The following is an 18,991-nucleotide window of genomic DNA, read 5'->3' as shown; positions in this document are numbered from 1 at the left end:
AGAAAATTTAGCTTTAAAATACAATGACTACAAATTCCTGGATACCATTTATACAACATTGTTATTTTAACAATGAGAACATTCATAATTAAAAAAATAAATTCAAACAAATTTCACCTGTTTTCTAATATACATTTTTATAATGTATATTATAAACATATACATATATTTGTATGTATGTACATGCTTGCAACAAAATTCTATTTTTCACCATTCTCTGTAATGTTATATTACAATTTGACATTACTGTCACTATTAAAATATTTTCCCCAGAAAGTTTCCATTTCATTTTTCTCAACATTTTCTTACTTTCCTGGATCTTGAAGATTTCTTTTTTGTTGTACTGTATTTTGCTTTAAAAAGTCTCTTTTCTATTAAGCTCACTTCTTCATGGAGAAGGGAGGTCTTTATTCTTAGCAAGAAGGAGAAGAGATTTAGTATAAACTGATAACTCAGAGAAAAATTTGATTCTTCGTAGGTTGTCACATGCTTACAATAGCTAGAAGGGGAAGAAAAAGGAAGACACTACATTTAAAGGTCTTTTAGAAACGTATGCATCCATCCCTTGAACATCCCCCAAATAACTTAAAAAATATGTATGGTTAGGCTTAAAATAGTACTCTGAGCTGGAAGAAAACAGAACAATTTGGAAGGAATCCTAAATTTCATAAAGGAAAAAGATTTCAGCACTGTTCCCGGCCACCATGCAATGGGACACAGGTGGTACAGAGCCAGGTCTCATGACTTCTTCCACTCCAGGTGGGCCCCCCTGTTCTTACCATGGTCAAGGCAAACAAAAGCAGACAGGGAGAGATTCTGGACATATTTTAAAACAAACGAAAGAAAAAAAAATAATCCCCAACTTCCATCCAAAATAAGACACCAGGCTTAATAATGTATGTTGCAATTCTGTATGTATTATAGAAAGAAGAGTTTACAAAGCAATTTTGCTTATTTTAAAGTAGTGGAATCTGATCAAATCTCTCACTACCATCAAATCTCTAAAACTTCTAATTTCTAACTCTAATTTCTTCTTTTCTAATTTTTCTTTATATTAAGAGAGATTCTTTCAGACAAAATATTACCAACAAAAAGGGTAAAAATATTGTTCTCTTGCCTAGGGACCATAAGGAAAACTCTATTTTTACAACAGAAAGCTAAGAAAAGGTATACGAAGTATCTGCTACAGTAAGACTTTTTATTTCTAAGTTGAATCAATAACAATAGCTTTTAAGGATTACATTCCTTATCATAAACTCAGAAAGTTTAAATTTTCCTAAAGTTTTAAGTGATAAAACCAAATATACTATATAATCATTTAAATTCATCAAGATTGTTGGCTCCGCCTCAGAGAAGAAGGATAAACACCTTCGAGTATCTGAAGTGCTCTTGGGGCCTCTCTCTGCTTAGTTCTCAAGGCCTGAGTGTTCTCAAAGTTATTTTGTAGTACCATGTTTGTCTCTTCTGAACCCGCAAAAATGAGTCCTTCTGTGTAACAAAATTCTCCATGTAGCTGAAGATCTGCTCTCTTAAGCATCAAAACATTTCATTTTGACCGTTTTGGATGGAAATCTTTTAAAACTGAGTTATACATTACTTGGTTGTTATTAAGCAGAGCATATTCAGCATATTTTTTAAAGCCTTTACAATTATATTGTGACAACCTGTCCACTTTTATTGCGGAAATATTAGAAAATACAGGTAAGAAAAACAAATCTAGAGAGGATGCACACAATTTGGGGACACGCTCTGTGTTAAAGCTGAGACACGGTCAGGCTTATTTAGTTCTGTGGAGCTGCTGTGTGTCACGAATGAACTTCAGACCACAGCAATTTGAGTTCTTTTGTCTGCTTCTGCTTCTGCTGCTGGTTCCTCTATTGTTTGTCAAATGAATATCATTTATATTTGCTGTCAAGACGCTTATCAGCAGACACCTCTCAGTCTCCTGCCTACTCTGTTTCTTTTGATGGCGAGGACTGTGGAAATCACACAGCTCAGCCTGACGGAAACACACCTCCCAGCAGAGTGAGCTTTCTGAGAACAGTGTGTAAGCTTTAGTCATGGACTTAGTGACCTTTTTATAGGTTAGCTGAACGCTTTTTTGCTTACTCTGTGGTTCTAGGCTATGGTCTAAATAGGCAAGGTGATTCGACGGATGATTTTGGTGCATAAAATCATGGGATCATAAAATTATTCGTCTACATGGTTTGGTGTTTAGCCTTGTAATTCCTACAGAGAAAGATATCTTGGTTGTTTCATCTCCGACTATACCAAGGTCTATTTGTAACTAACTATCGTTTATTACACTATTAAACCCATGAGGAACATCCAAAAGTCCACTGATCGTGCCATGTGAAAAGCGTAGGGTACAGGCTCCCCTCTAACTTCCCCAGGCTGACGCTGCAGACAGAACAGCACCAGCACGCCACGTCCTAACTTCCCGGTCCTGTGTGTGGGCCCCTCGCGGGACAGGGCTACAGCCTTTTCTCCTCCTCTCGACGAAACCATAAATCTTAAAAAGCCATTGCACTGACCGCTCAAAGGCCTGTAGCACCCCAGATGCGGAGCTGACCGGGGGTTGGGATTCTGGCCTTTCGCGGTTGCTGTTAAGACAGTTATACTCCTTAACCATTCTAGACTCGGCTAAAGTTTTTTTGAGCAGTAAATTTCAATACAGATAACTTCCTTTTATTATCTTCTACTGTATTTTCTACATTTTATTTATCCTTGATTGATACTCAACTCAGGAAGTTAAACTCTTCAACAGAAAATTAGTTTTGTTTAAAAAAATGATCATAGTTATCATTTATTGAGTATTTACTATGTGACAGACACCATACATCTCATTTAATTCTCATGAAAACCCTATGAGGCAGCTTCTATTTTCCATTCATTCATTCAACACATACTTGGTGAGCACCTACTATGTGCTACGCACTGTTCTAGTCTCTGAGATTTTTCATGAAATAAGGCATAGTCCCTGCACTCAAGGACCTGGCATTCTAGTATACGTATAATAATATAAATAAATATATAATAATATGTAATAAATATATAATAATACATTATATATATCATAATATAATACATTCAATAGTGACAAAAGCTATAAGAAAAAAAGATAGGCAGGGGGGTTAGAGAGAGATGAGGTGTGTGTGGGTGTGAGGGTGGAGCTGTGATATTTTAGACAGGATGGCTAAGAAAGGCCTCTCCGAGGAAGTGAAATCTGAACAAAAACCTGAAAGAAGTGAGCCCCTGTAGACACACGGTGGAAGAGCATTCCAGGCTGAAGGTACAACACGTGCCAAGGCCTGCACGGGGAGTGTGGCTGCCAAGCTCCAGGAACGGCCAGGAGGCCGGTGCGAACCTGGGCGGCGAGCACGGCAAGCAGAGGAGCGGGAGGTCAGAGAAGAGCAGGGGCTGGTAGGCCCCACAGGGGCTTTTGACTTTACTCTGAATGAGATGGGAGCTGCTAAAGGCTTTGAAAAGGGGAGGAAGGTCAGTACCACAGCCTGCTTTTACAATCAGGGCAACAGAGCTGTAGAGATGGTAAATAACCTGCGCACACGAGCGAGCGGCAGGGCTGGGCTATGAACAGCTGGATTCACGAGCTCGTCCTCTCAACTGTGGGAATGTGCCTTACAGACAATTCCTATGTCAATATGGGAATGAGATTAGTATAAAAATATAAGGTTACCATCAGAAAAGTCTTTATAATCTAAAACTTCTTCCAGCCTTATTGAGGTATTACTGACATACAACGTATGTGAGTTTAAGGAGTCTGACATGATGGTTTGACACATGTGTATATTGTGAAGCGATTATCACCGTAAGGTTAGTCAACACCCCCATCCCTTAAACAACACTCACTGTGTAATTCTGAGTGTCTTGATTCTAAGTTCACCACCTTCTAATTCCAACAAATAACCTATCTGGCTCTTACTACAACCAACTCCTTTAAATTATACATGGCCTTTTTTTATTTAGAAAAGAATACTACTTCAGGCCAAACTAGAAGTTTCATCATGTTTTTTATCCTGTCATTTCTAAGAGCATCACGTACCTTTTACAGAATTTCTGAGTACTCAGCCAATAGAGGGAATTCTTGGTCATCAGTGACTGGCCTTTCTGCTTCAGGACTCCCTGGAGGCTATGCCCATGGAAACAAGTTTTATCACTGCCCTCTTCGGTCCAGCTGAACTGAAAACTTGAAGGGCTTTTTTTTTCAACAGTTGGTATTGAATCAACCAGCGTGCTAAATTGTTTTTGTAGACTCACGACCATTTCTGGAAATGAAGGAAAAAAGAAAAGGAATAAAATAAAAACTAATGTTAAATCACAAATAAAGTCTGTAGTTTACTTGATAGTAATGCACCAATGTTCGTTTTTAGTTTTGACAAATGCACCATGGCGATATAAGAGCATAACACTAGGGGAAACTGACAGTGGATGAGGGATGTCAAGGAACTACTTAAAAAGGCTTTAAAAAGGTGAACTTTATGTTACGTATATTTTACCACAATTAAAAAAAAAAAAGAATGAACAAAACAACCTAAAGGCAGTTCTCCAGATAAAGAGTTCTGAAAGTCATAGATATATGGCATTTTAGATTTTGGTGGAAACGTAAGTTCTGTTTTGAATAATGCAATGTTCCTGAAATAAATAGATAAGATTCCTACGGACATTTCTTGCAGAGGATGATGTCTCTTTGGATGTGCATTGGAACACTTCCTAAAGAAGTGAAGAAAGTACATATGCATTTACTTTTCAAGTTAAGATACTTAGCTTTTCTACAACCGTGTTGTTACTTGGCGTTAGCAAGAGGAAATGCAACTCACCCCTTCTTTTATATACCACTGATCTGTCAATGGCTGAGTGGTAGAGTGGCTTTTCACTTTTCCATAGATACCTGTACAAGGTAGAAAAACATTTGGAGCAGGATGGAGAATAAATGGACCGCAACACATTTCAGAGAAGTTTCTCTAAAGCAGTGTCTGAAATTCGTGATAACCCCGTGTAATAGCTCTGACTTAGAATGACCTACTGACAAGCGTCTGTATAGAGCTTATGACCTAGGAGTAGGCAAGTAGCACTGAAGGAGGCAGCAAGGCCACAGAATGATATGCTCCTCCCCAAAGTCTCCCAGATGCCATAAGATCCCAAAGAAATGATTAATTACATCAAAATGTAGAAACAGCTTCCCTTACCATAAAATTCCCTTGCTGTCTGTTCTCATAAAGTGGAGCCACCTAAGAAATAACTGTTCCTCCCTGTCTTTGGCCAAATGCCCTTCTGCTGAGGATGAAGTTAGCGGTACTTCTGATCCTGATAACTTGTACAAAGTTAACCGTAAGTGCCCACCTTCTGATGTAGAGGTGTAATCATGGTTAATAGGTGATGGTCTTCCTGAAAATTATGGGTGAACTAAATTTTAATGAACCATACCACATTTAAAATATTCAGAGAGCTTGTCATTTGTGATTCTTTCAAATATCTTTTTGTTATTTATTTTATCAAATAATAAGTGACAACATACTCAAGGTAAAAAATCTCTTAATAATAAAGAAGTTCCCTAAACAGTCTAATCCCACTCCCTAGATAAACCCACTGTTAAAAATTCCTTGTGAATACCTAATCTAGATAGATTTTCTTATGTATTTATAATAAATGCCCATATAGGTGGCAATTATGCTATAGTCAAGGAGGCACTCCTACTTCCTTGGGGTCATATGCTCAGAAGATGGGAAAGGTGGGCGATCTAAAATGATAATACTGTTTAGATAGTCCTTCTTTAAAAATTTACTTTACTTTGTTTACCTCTTCCCAAAACTACAAAAGCTACAAAAAAAACAGAGGCCCACTACAAAGTCCTAACATTTTCTCCAGGATGCCACAAAGCCCCGTATGCTTTGTTTGTCCAGTCTCCCCACGTGATTTGTTTCCCCACTGTTAGAAATTAAGGTATAATTTACATGTAGTAAAACTGACCCTGTTCAGTGTACAGTTCCACTAGTTTTGATAAACACATACAGCTGTGTAACCACCACGATTAATCTACAGAACAGTTCCACACCCCAAAAATCTCTCATGCCTCTTGACAATCAACCCCTCTCCATACCCACAGCTGAACTTGATCTCAGACAACCACTGATCTGTTTTTCTATCCCTATAGTTTAGCCTTTTCCAGAATGTCATATAAATGAAATTAGACCATATGTACCCTTTTGAGTCTTTCATTAGCATACCGTATTTATGATTCATTCACATTTCTGGATGTATCAGAAGTTTGTTCCTTTTTATTGCTGAATAGTATTCCATTTTACAGACATGCTACTGTTTGTTTATCCGTTTACCAGCTGAAGGGCATCTGGGTTGTTGCCAGTTTTTGGCCACTGTGAATGAAGTATATATATCTACATATATTCATATATAGATTTTTGTGTGAACTTAATACTTTGCCCATTTAAAAACCTGAATTGTTTGTCTTCTTACTATATGAGAATTCTTCATATATTCTAGATGCAAATCTTTTATCAGATATGTGATTTGCACATATTTTCTCCCAGCCTGTAGCTTCTCTTAACAGGGTCTTTTGAAGAACAGAAATTCTTTCTTCTGATGAAGTCTAATTTATCTTTTTTTTTTCTTTTATGAATCACGCTTTTGGTATCATATCTAAGAAAATTTTTGCCTAACCTAAAAGGCTGCAAAGATTTTCGGCAAGTGCTTTGAAATTTTCCTCCATGTTCTTCTCAACATCTCCATGGAAACTGGAAGTCATCAAAGCAGTCTCTAAAGGGGTTTTTAGGCTTTCAACTACTGTTTATTAGTGTTTTTCATAATCGCATGCATAGGGACCCATGCTTAGCTATAGAAAATACTTTAATAACTTTTATCTGACAATATGGAAGATGATGTCCAGAAGAATAGAGAGGAAAATTAGAAATTTACGTCAGCAATGGAGGTGGGGGAGGGTAAAACAGGTAATCAGCACGCACTGGGGCTCTGTGCCCACACATCAGTCAGTAGTGACTTACATAAGTTACCTCACTCAGCCCAAAGCACATACTCTATGAAGGATCTTGGTAATGGATCCCCTGGACAAGCTCCTCCCTGGGGCCTGGTGTCTGTCTGGAAAATGCCATTTTGAAACTAGACGTACTTTCTTTGGTCACTAAATTCTCCCTTAAAGTAGCTAAAAAGTCAGGAAGTCTTAGATGTGCAATTGATTGTAGCACTACAACATGAGTTTGGGCTCTAATAGCTATGTCTGAAGTGTAAGCTGTTGCCCAGTTTGAGTTCATGAATGCCTATTCACTACTGAGACGCCCAAGTGGCATGGCCCCTGAATATCTAGCCTCGCAGTATCGGTCAGGACAACCCCAGCTGGCCCCAAAAAATGAAGGTCCAATGGCTGATTCTCCAAGACAACCTAAAAACACAGGATAACCTTCTGTTCTTGCTGCTACTCTTATACCTGCTGAGATCCAATGACTTCTCCAACAAGGAAGAGGAAGGGCCCGCCCAGTTCCCCGGGTGCCCGCGGCTTTCAGAAGAAGTTCACCTCCCACCTCTTCTCCCTCATCATTATCCAACCCGAACAGGAAGAAACTGCTCATCTTCTCCCCTTTTCGGCAAGGATCCTCTCTCCCACAGCACTTTATTCATCTCTGTAAGTCTGTTTCTCTGTCTAAAAGCTCTCTTAAATTTAGAGGAAAAATAATCTAATTCTACCTGCAAAAACTGAAATTTAGTTCTTAGTTAAGAGTATAAAGCAGGCATTACTAGCCCTATTTTATTGATGAGGAAACTGGAGCTGAATGAATTATCATTTTAACTAATTTGAGGAACCTTGACTTTTCTCAAGGGATATAAAATTACTTGATCAAATGAGTACTACTGTAAATTGACATAAACTAGAGAGATGTTAACTTTTTCTTCAAAGTCTCAGAGACTCCAAATTCTAAGAATAGATATAAAACCGTTCAAATCAGAGATCTATAGCAATGTACCCTATATTACATAAGATAGTGTCTCTGAAAATTTATGAGCTAACTACGTTTTAGTGCACTGAGGCTAAGAACTTAAGTCATTTGCCCACAGTCAAACAGCTGGCTGTAATACAATCAGGATTCAAGCCCTGCACTGTCTCTAACGCTACGCTCTTTCCACTCTACCACAATGGACCTACATCAGAATGAGAGCTCAAAGTCAAACAGTGAGACTGACTGTATGGTACCCTGGATTGGATCCTGGATCAGAAGGAGGACATTAATAAAAAAGGACATTATTAGTTTAGTTAATAGTAATAGAAAGAAGAAAAAAGTTAATTTGGATAGATGGGTTAATAGTTCTAGAAAAAATGTCACAATGCTGGTGAGTCTAAACTGATGAAACTTCAGCTTTCAAATGTAAAGTAACAGACTTGAAGATAAAGTAGGTAAATCTAAAACTAGAAGAGATAACATACTTTGCCCTGGCTTCCTCCCATTTTTGTTTTTTTTCGTCAATAGCTTTCTTCATAACTTGGTACCATTTTCTGAAATCAAACCATGGCTTATCTGAAAGAAATGAAATCCATGATTATTAACCAAATACATCACATTATTATAACACACACTGTTCCTCTGAGTCTTCACTCACTGATGTGACTCAGCATTTATATACCAGCCCTTGGAGATTACGGAGGGAGGTGCTGCTGTCTCCGTGCTCTAACACAACTGCTGAGCCATCTGCCGTCACTCCCTTCTCTGAGTTCCTACCTGTACTGTGGCCCTAACTAAATTATACCGAAACCAAAAATGTCTGTTTCTGCTAGGTTTGACTATTACCCCCCTGAGAATAGAAGACATATTTTGTTTGTGTAGAAGACTACACAATCAGGCCTCTTCCTCCTGACCCAAATCCCAGCACAGTGCCTGGCACAGGGGTGGAGCTCCAGTATGTCTAGGAATACATGAATTAAGGAACAAACGATGGCTATATGTGTGCAATGGCACCAGACTTCTAGTTTCATCAGCTCCTATTTCTGTTCTTCCTAATCCTAATCCAAATCCAAAGACTCTAGAGATAAGTAAGAAAGTAGACTGCACTGGACAGGTGGAGTGAGTGTGTGTTCAAGATGTCAAGGTGAGATAGACAACAGAATTGAATATACAGTCAAGCATAAAACTACACTCCTCACTCTTTTATTCAATCCATGTGGGGAGATGGGAAGAGTAGGGAGGAAAAAAATGAAATTAAAGGTAAAGTAGGAAAGAGGCTTAGAGAGTGAGGAAGTTTGAAGAAAGGAAGGCTGACAGGAGGAAGATGGCTGAGCGAAAGGCTGAATTTTTTATATATTCTCTAATGAAGATAGTCTCCCTTCAATGTCTAGTTAAAAATCTTTCAATTGGCCAATATAATCAATACTTATGGCCTCGTAGGCCACAGAGCCACAGAGCCACAGAGGACAGGCAACTACCAAAAGAGCTATAAGGAAGAAGGAAAACTATAACAATTAATAGAACACAAGGTTCTTTGACCTTAAGTGAGTCATAACTTCTTAAACTCCTCATCAGTAATGGGGGAAGGCAGGGGACAGTGGACAGCTAGAGAGCAGAGAGAATGGGGACCACAATCCCTGCCCTGCTGACACTGTACGTTTATTTTGAGGGTCACGGGAAGATAATATGTCAAAGCACCCTTTACTCTAAATGTCTACACAGTCTATGAAGGCCCTTTAACATCAGAAAACATCTTGTCCAACCTTTTACTCTATGTAGGAGCCAACATGAAGCAATGTGCAGAAAGAAGCGTGCTGCACATATTCTGGAAAGAACACACAAACTAATTGCCACCATTAAATCTAAGCTCCTAAAACCAATGAACATATATGTGGAATCTTGAAAAAAAAGTCAAACTCATAGAAATAGAGAGTAAAAAAGTGGCTGCCAGGGGCTGAGGGGTGTGGGAAAGAGGGTGAGATTGGTACAAGGAGACAAACTTTCAGCTATAAGATGAATAAGCTCTAATGTAAAACATGGTGACTATAGTTGGTAATACTGTATTGTATACCTGAAATGTGCTAAGAGAGAACATAAATATTCTCACACATACAAAAAGGTAAATATGCGAGGTGATGGACGTCTTAATTGACTTCATGGGAATCCTTTCACAATGCAAACACATCAAATTGCTACAATGTACACTTTAAATATCTTACAATTTTATATGTCAATTATACCTCAAAAAAGCTGAAATTAAAAATAAAACAATGAACATAAATCCTAGTGAGAACATTAAGAAACTGGAATTGAATGTAAGAATTCATGTATTTACCACACTTTATTAAGTGGATATTAGGCCAGTCACTCTGCTAGATACTAAAGATACATTAAAAAAAAAAAAAGTAAAAAAGATATGGCCCCTCTCTCTAGAAGCCTGCAATCTACCTACTTGTCTGCCTGTCTTTCTGTCATTTACACAGCAGTCACTATGCGGCAGATACTCCAGGCCTTTACAAATACTGGCAGCCTAACAGGGATAGACATGCTTAGTCCGCTAGTTACAATTCAGTGTGTTAAACAACTAAGGGAAGTCTGGGCAGGAGTGGCTGTGGCAGGGTCATCGGTTCTGGTTTGGGAAGAGGTGAGCTGGGGAGTGGGTGTGAAGAGAGGCCGAAGAGGGCATTTATGTTGCGCCTTGAAGCATGAAGATGGACTTGCCAGGGATAGAAGGAGTTAGGGGGTGAGAAGGAAGGAACACTTCAGGTAGAAGGACCAATGTGAGCAAAGGCTGAAGGCATTAGAATAGACGGTACAGTCGCAAAGCTGCCAGTAAGTTCATGGTCTAGTATGGCTAGTGAGTAGGAGCTGGGAACAAAAAAGCAGGCTGGCCTTTACACACAGTAGGAAGTCACTGAGGTTTTTTAGTAGCCTTGAGATATAATTAACTAATTATACATATAAAACATTCTGGTACAAGGTACAATTTGTATATATGTATACGTATATGTGTATCTGTATATTTCTCAAAGTTTCTTCCCTATATTTATTGTATCTTTTAATCCACCATTTACAATCACTTTGAATATGATTGATAAAAAAAGTAAGTACCTTCTTCATTCTTTTCATTATATTTCTCAGCAATATTAGACAAAGACCTGGAGATACAAATAAACAAATCAATTTATTTAGAAATCATTTATTGGAAGACAGTTAAATTTTGAATTCTTCTGAAGGAAACGTATAGAACAGTACTTGAAACTGATGCCAACTTTTAATGGAGAAGCAATCACTGAAACAGGGAAGAAGACACTATAAATACTGCCACTCTTTGTTGGCATTTTAAGATTCTTTTACTTTCCAAAATAATCTTTGAAGACACATAGTGCCAGAAGCCTAAAGGTATACAGATGAAGTGCTAAATGACTCTTTAGGATTTGTGTATGATGATTTAAAACTCAGAAATCAGTAGAGCAATGAGAAACACGTGTATCTACCTAAAAATAGGAAGAAAACATGATCCAAACAACCTACTAAGGGAAAATGAAATCTCTCACAACTAGCTGAGTCAAAATATTATGTAAGAAGTAACTGTTGCTACTAGTCAATGTTCTATTAACACCTGAGAGTCTCGATTTTCTACTGAGATATAGCATATGGATTCCTTTACTCTGAATAATTAGGTAAAAACAATACAATTTTTTCCTCAAAAAATTGACATACACTTACCATTCTAAATTGTCATCCAATAAAAAGAGCAGTTTCAATACCACTACAATGACAGCTACAGCTTGTACATCATATTTAACAGTTTTTGCCTTTTTAGCTATAGGATCAAATGTTAGAAAATCCACTTCTCCTATTCCAGTCACTTTTACCACGTGGCAGGTTAAATCATGCATTTCATCTGTTGAAGAATAAAACAGTAAAATGTGAATTAAATTCTTTGGCTAACTAGACTATACTAATGTGTATATCTATGAGATAAGTTTATCTTAAAATATGATACTATGCTAGAACTCTGAGACATACATTTGTAAATAAAATAAACCAAGAAATGATATTTGTATAGAAAAATTAATGGTTGAATGCCAGCAAGGAGTATATTCTCCTATTTTGACTTCCCAAAACATCTGCTATTTATAGGACACATCTTGGCACCTAATGCACAGCCACACATCGTTTTTCTATTGTTTCATCCACGTTTCTTGTCTGTGTTTCTACAGCAATTTGCATTTACCTGAAACTAACTCGCCTGTAAGACCAAGAGCTTCTCTAAAAATGCACACTCACTCACCAGCAGGAAGCCTGGCTAGCACACTGGAAGCCTGATGTGCATCTCACTAGCTGCACTCCTTTCCCAAAGAAACTATATGCTCAGCACAGACTGCATCTATTATTCAAGGCTGAATAATGTGGGACTTGGAGCCAGAAAATCTACGGCCTATGTATTTAGGCTTTCTAATCATTAGCTTTGTGACTCCAAATTAGAGTCACCTAACCTCAGTTTCTTAATTTATAAAATGGGTTATGGTGAGGATAAACATTAAATAAGATAGCACAAGTGAATATACTTTGAAAACTCTAAATTACTAAGCAAATTTCTTTACTCACCAATTTAAGTACCTAGGATGTACCATATTCTATTTTAATTAAATTCAAGTAGAATGGCTTTTATGAGCATAATAAATTGTATTATATTGAATCGCCTACACGCATTCAGTCATTATGTCCTATTGATTCTATTCTCTTAATGTAGTATACAATACTTTAATTTTATAATAGTATATATAATATTACACACAGCATATATATTACCATATATAGTATATATTATTATATATAGAATTATTACTATAAAGAATGGCATTTCTTGAAAAATGTCTCCCCTATTTATTTAAAATTAATTATCTTGAAACTGCTTCTCTTATGCCAAAAGTACAGAGTAATAAAAAAGCAAGTGGAAGAAATGATGAGGAAGGGGCATTTGCAATGAGAAGCCCACGCACGGCAATGAAGAATAGCCCCTGCTCGCCGCAACTAGAGAAAGCCCGCGAGCAGCAACAAAGACCCAACACAGCCAAAATAAATTTATTAATTAATGAAAAAAACAAAATCCTAAGGTGCAGGGACTATTACATGTTAGTCTGTCGATCTATTTTGTGTGTTGTTTCCTCCCCACAATTAAGTAATACAAACTCAGTACATTTACAAGATACATAAAGGTAGAAGAAAGGAAAAAAAGGCATTGCCATAGCTTAGAAATAGCACTTCAATATTTTGGTATATTTATTTCTAATATTTTAATGAATATTTTAATTTTATGTAGCTATGGTTATATTATATATAATTTTATAATTTGGCCTATTTCAGTTTTTATTATAACATAAACATTTGCCATGTTTTATATACTCTTCACAAACATGATTTTAAAAGCTGCAAAATGTTCCACTGAATATACAAAACATTGTTTACTTAAACATTACCTTTCTGTTGGATATGTATTTCTAATTTTTTAGTATAAATAAGGAGGTCAATAATATTCGTGTATACTTTTTTTTTCTACATTTCAAATTATTTCTATTGAACAGTTTGTGAGAAGTAAAATTTCTCTATCCTGGTTCTTTTTAATACAGTCTCCAAAAAGGCACTTAAACATATCAGATGCTAGTAGTGTCTCTCTGCCTATTATAATGGTTTTAATTCTACTTGTTACTCTCAGGAAGAGTTAGGTAAGAAATAGTATTAAATCACACACACTGGTCAGAAAATACTGCCACCCTCATCTCTGTCCAACAGCAACTACGTGAACTAGACACTTTCCATAACCCAGCCCGTGTCAGTTATGTGTTGGTAATTCCTTGTATTCCTTCCATATCTTAGCATTCCCATTATAAGCTCAGGATTTTGGAGTATATGAGAGAACACAGGAACTTTCCATATTTTGAAAGAACCATCAAAAAAGTAAATGAAAAAACCAAAATCCAAAACAATAATCTGATCTATGTAACATGCAAAAGCGCAGAAATCAGACTTTACAAATTCTGGAATCTTTTTTTTTTTTAATTTAAATTAATTAATTAATTTATTTTTGGCTGCTGCGTTGGGTCTTCGTTGCTGCGCATGGCATTTCTCTAGTTGTGGTGAGTGGAGGCTGCTCTTTGTTGTGGTGCGCGGGCTCCTCATGGCGGTGGCTTCTCTGTTGTGGAGCACGGGCTCTAGGCACACGGGCTCAGTAGTTGTGGCGCACGGGCTCTAGAGCACAGGTTCAGTAGTTGTGGAGCAAGGGCCCAGTTGCTCCGCGGCATGTGGGATCTTCCCGGACCAGGGCTCGAACCCGGATCCCCTGCATTGGCAGGCGGATTCTTAACCACTGCGCCACCAGGGAAGTCCCCAAATTCTGGAATCTTAATCAAATAGCTAGTGACTTCTGAAATCTTAACCGGAGATGTACATTCCTTAGCTTAACAAATCATGTATTTGAAAAGTTTATATTTTTCCTTTTTAAAAAAATATTTTAAAAGTATAGACTTAATATTTACATTTGTGTATATATGTTACTCCAATTTATGTTTATAGTTAAAATTATGTCATACATACAGTTTTACATATTGCTTTTTTCATATAACATATGTATTTTCCTCCCCTATTAAAAATACATTCAATCACATTTTTTATATTGCTTAAGCAATAATATAGTCACACCATGTTTGTATTTTCTGTTAAGAATAGAAATCCTGCATTTCTCACATTTCTAGTTTAGCAAGAAATTCAGGAATGGATTCCATCGGCAGATTCCATTTGGGTTACCTGTGTCTTGGTATATTGTGAACAACAGCTAGTAAGGCTGTCTTCACATTCTGTGTTTCATCCTACCAGACTTGGATCTCCATTTCTTTTAGGGACTGGAAATAGCAATATATTAGCGAACAACAAAAATGTTACCATAGATAACTTCTGGGATTTTTAAAATTAGAATTCTTTATGTAATAATCATGCTTCATGCAAATGAAGAAGTGCTGCTTTTCTGGGGGGAGTGGGTGCCTAGGTAATTAATAACACATACTGAAACATATGTTACTTTACTTGTACTCAGCAAACTTACTGTAAAAACTGAACATATTCTCTCAAGCTTATCCCTCACACCAAAATAGAATTCATTATTTCTGAAAAGTGTCCTTTTACCCATTTTAAATGGTCCAAAATATTTTAAGAAAGGATTTTAAAATTAAGCTTCATGTTACTATGGACCCTGTCAGATGACCCTAATAGTCTCTGATTTGAGAAGATGCAATATATTGTTCATAATAATTTAGTAAGTCAAAGCTTGCTCATTATATACACCACACACTTACCAGGGAGATTGACTTCCATCAAGTATTTCATACACAAGATGTTTGGATGAAGATAGCAGTCTTCAGTTATGTCTGGAAAACGTGGCAAATCTAAAAATGTAGCAACTTCAATTATTTTTTTATAGATATCTTCATAGTTAGGCCAAGACTGGAATGAAAGAGATAGTCAAGGTAGCAATTTTTGCAACACAAATTATTTTAAAAACTACTTTCTGATTTTAAAAGTAATATGGGGACTTCCCTGGTGGCGCAGTAGTTAAGAATCTGCCTGCCAATGCAGGGGACATGGGTTTGAGCCCTGGTCTGGGAAGATCCCACATGCCGCGGAGCAACTAAGCCCGTGAGCCACAACGACTGAGCCTGCGCTCTAGAGCCTGCGAGCCACAACGACTGAGCCTGAGCTCTAGAGCCCGCGAGCCACAACTACTGAGCCTGAGTGCCACAGCTACTGAGCCCGTGTGCCTGAAGCCCATGCTCCGCAACAAGAGAAGCCACCACAATGAGAAGCCCATGCACCGCAACGAAGAGTAGCCCCCACTCACCGCAACTAGAGAAAGCCCATGCGCAGCAACAAAGACCAACGCAGCCAAAAAATAAAATAAATTTTAAAAAAAGTTTTTTAAATAAAAAACAAAAAAAATAAAAGTAATATGTATTCATTGAATAAAATTTGGAATGTAGAGAAAAGCATTAAGGGGAAGCGCCCATAAATCCCAAATATCCTCACTAAGCAGTTTTTTTTTTTTTAAGCCCTTTTTTTAAAAAATTTTTTTTTATTTTTATTTTTTTTTTATTTTTTATTTTTTTAATGCTATTCTTGTCTGCTTACATTCTTTTTATGTATGTATGTATGTATGTATGTATGTATGGCTGTGTTGGGTCTTCGTTTCTGTGCGAGGGCTTTCTCCAGTTGCGGCAAGCGGGGGCCACTCTTCATCGCGGTGCGCGGGCCTCTCACTATCGCGGCCTCTCTTGTTGCGGAGCACAGGCTCCAGACGCGCAGGCTCAGTAGTTGTGGCTCACGGGCCGAGTTGCTCCGCAGCATGTGGGATCTTCCCAGACCAGGGCTCGAACCCGCGTCCCCTGCATTGGCAGGCAGATTCTCAACCGCTGCGCCACCAGGGAAGCCCTCACTAAGCAGTTTTAAACAGTAATAGTGGTAAATTAAAATTCTATCTGGCTCATAGAACTCTTACTGGCCTTACCCATGGTATAGTGAAATCATTACTTCTTGCCAATCATGGAAGAATCTGGTATACAGCTGCAACCCAACTGGAGTTACAATGTTGTCATAATCACTCCAAAGCACGACTTGCCTCTCACCCTCCTTCACCAGCACCCTCTCGCCAATCTTCAAATTCACAGCTAACAGATTTAGCTCAGTGTTACATAATATTCACATGCTTCTATGTGAGAGATGACACCAGGGTTTAAGTCTAATAGATAAAAATGTGCAATTCAAACTTCTATTTTCCCACATTAATAGCCTATAAGAGTGTCTTATAGAATTCAGGAAAATCTATGAGCTAATATTAATAAATTAATTCTGTTCACTTTAAGATCACCCTTGTAGTTTATTGGGTATGCTACATATATTTCTGCAATTTCCAAACATTCTTCTTATTAATACTACATATAATTTTTCCTCATTTACTCATCCACTCACATAAAAATATTAAATTTAGAGTCTATTCTATGCAAGATACTTTGGGAAATATAAAGATGAATAAAGTGATCTCTTCAAGGAGTTTATACTCTAGAAAAGGGATCAGTGTACAAAAATAACTATAGGATAAGATAGAAAGTTATCGAGTACTACAAGCAAGATTTTTTTTTAAGGCTTATGGGATTTCAGAAAAACTAACATTTCCGATACGGTAGGACCCCATTAAAACTAGGCCTGAATACAAACATTTTGGAAACCTGTTTGGCAGTATCTGTTAAAGTTGAGTGTGGACATACTCTACAGCAAAGCAGCTCTAGCTACATATACCCAACAGAAATGTGCATGCATGTCCATGAAAAGACATGCACTAGAATGTTCATAACACTATTTGTGAAAGTCCCAAGCTAGAAACTACCCAAATGCCATCAACAATAGAGTAAGTACAAGAAGAAATGTCTAGTAAATTTTGATACAGTCTCACAATGGAACATTATACAGCAAAGAAATGAATGCTCTACATGCAACAGTATGAATGAATCTTCAAAACATAATGTTAAAAGAAGCCAGATGCAAAAGAGAATGACTCCACGTATGTAAAGTACAAAACTGAGCAACTCAGCACCGAGCTTCTAGTCTATACGGCTAGAAGTCAGGAGAGTGATTGATTACTCTTGGAGTCACGGAGGTAATGACTGCAAGTGAGCATAAGGGTGGAGCTCCTAGGGTGCTAAGAAGGTTGTTTCCTGATCTCGGGGCTGGTTCAGGTTATGAAAATTCATCAGGTTGGGTACATTTGTGATATGTTCACTTTTCTGTATGTATGCTTAGTTAAAAAAAAAAAAAGTGGTAAGAGAGAAAGATAATATCAGTTCAGTAAACTATTTTGTGTAACAGAATCACTTCATACATCACCTTGTAGGAGAAATAATCTAATTGGCAAATTCAGAGTTGGAAAGACCTTTAAAAGTATGTGGTCTAACTTTACAAAATCCCCAGCAGGTATATGTCTAGCCCTTCTTGTAAATCCTCAGTGATGGGAACTCAATACCTTCCCTGAAGGTAGTCTATTCCATTTTTAATGGGTTTAATCATTAAAAAGTTCTTCCTTATTCTAAGCAAAAATCTGTTTCCCAACAATTTGTGCCAATAATACCATTATGTCATGTCTTGCCCATTTTCTAAATGTGTGAAGGTGTTTGGAAGCCAACTGAAGGAATGAATATTTCTCTGTTAAATGTTACTTTGGTACATTCAGCTCATATGCAATTATAAAGCACAAGGAAATGCTTTATAATGGTACAAGAGTATGCTTATAGGGACTTCCCTGGTGGTCCGGTGGTTAAGAATCCGTCTTGCAATGCAGGGGAAGCTGGTTCGATCCCTGGTCTGGGAACTAAGATCCAGCACGCCGCGGGGCAACTAAGTCCACGTGCCACAACTAGAGAGCCCGCGCGCCGCAACTAATGAGCCTGTGCACTGCAACAAGATCCCGCGTGCCGCAACTAAGACCCGATGCAGCCAATAAGTAAATAAACAAATATTAAAAAAAAAAGAGTATGCTTATAGAAAACAATCAAAGTGTTAACTATGCCTGATTTTACTTTGCCTGAGGTTACAACCTTCTTTGTATTGTATTTATTTTGATACCACTATTTCAATGTCTAAACTCTTGAGTTTTATTAGGAAAAAAAAGGCTTTCAATTAGCTCTATTATTAACATATGATTAATCTGTAGCTGAAGAATACAAAGTAAATTTCTGTCAATCCAAAATAGCAATGTGGCCTTTCAAGTCTTTTTTTAAATGTTGAGATACAGTAATTCTACTTGTACACTAAAATACTATTAATTGTATTCTAATCCGTGAATTTAAAAGAGAAAAAAGGAAAACATATATTCTCAGTGACTTTTGGCAAAAGCTCTCTTTTTTCTTTATAAAATTAACTTATTTAGACATCTCCTGCATTTCGCACAAAATCTGAAGCAT

The 18,991-nt window shown here is 37.3% G+C and overlaps 1 protein-coding gene across 3 annotated transcripts in view; it reads right to left on the bottom strand.

Annotated features, from left to right (window-relative positions):
- Positions 1 to 252: 252 nt before the first annotated feature.
- The window catches only part of TAF1B (TATA-box binding protein associated factor, RNA polymerase I subunit B), a 56,368-nt gene continuing 37,629 nt past the window's right edge, over positions 253 to 18,991 (bottom strand). For all 3 annotated transcript variants that reach the window (XM_061211047.1, XM_061211048.1, XM_061211049.1), the window contains 7 exons: positions 15,341 to 15,488; positions 11,715 to 11,892; positions 11,097 to 11,143; positions 8,471 to 8,561; positions 4,839 to 4,909; positions 4,064 to 4,286; positions 253 to 499 (listed from right to left, as the gene is read on the bottom strand). In XM_061211047.1, the coding sequence (XP_061067030.1) occupies positions 295 to 499; positions 4,064 to 4,286; positions 4,839 to 4,909; positions 8,471 to 8,561; positions 11,097 to 11,143; positions 11,715 to 11,892; positions 15,341 to 15,488 (963 nt within the window). In that variant the 3' untranslated portion in view covers positions 253 to 294. The remainder of the gene's footprint in view (positions 500 to 4,063; positions 4,287 to 4,838; positions 4,910 to 8,470; positions 8,562 to 11,096; positions 11,144 to 11,714; positions 11,893 to 15,340; positions 15,489 to 18,991) is intronic.

This window comes from Eubalaena glacialis, chromosome 14 (genome assembly GCF_028564815.1).
Source record: "Eubalaena glacialis isolate mEubGla1 chromosome 14, mEubGla1.1.hap2.+ XY, whole genome shotgun sequence".
Lineage (NCBI taxonomy): Eukaryota > Metazoa > Chordata > Mammalia > Artiodactyla > Balaenidae > Eubalaena > Eubalaena glacialis.
Note: the sequence above shows the minus strand (reverse complement) of the source record. Positions and strands in the feature narration are given on the sequence as shown.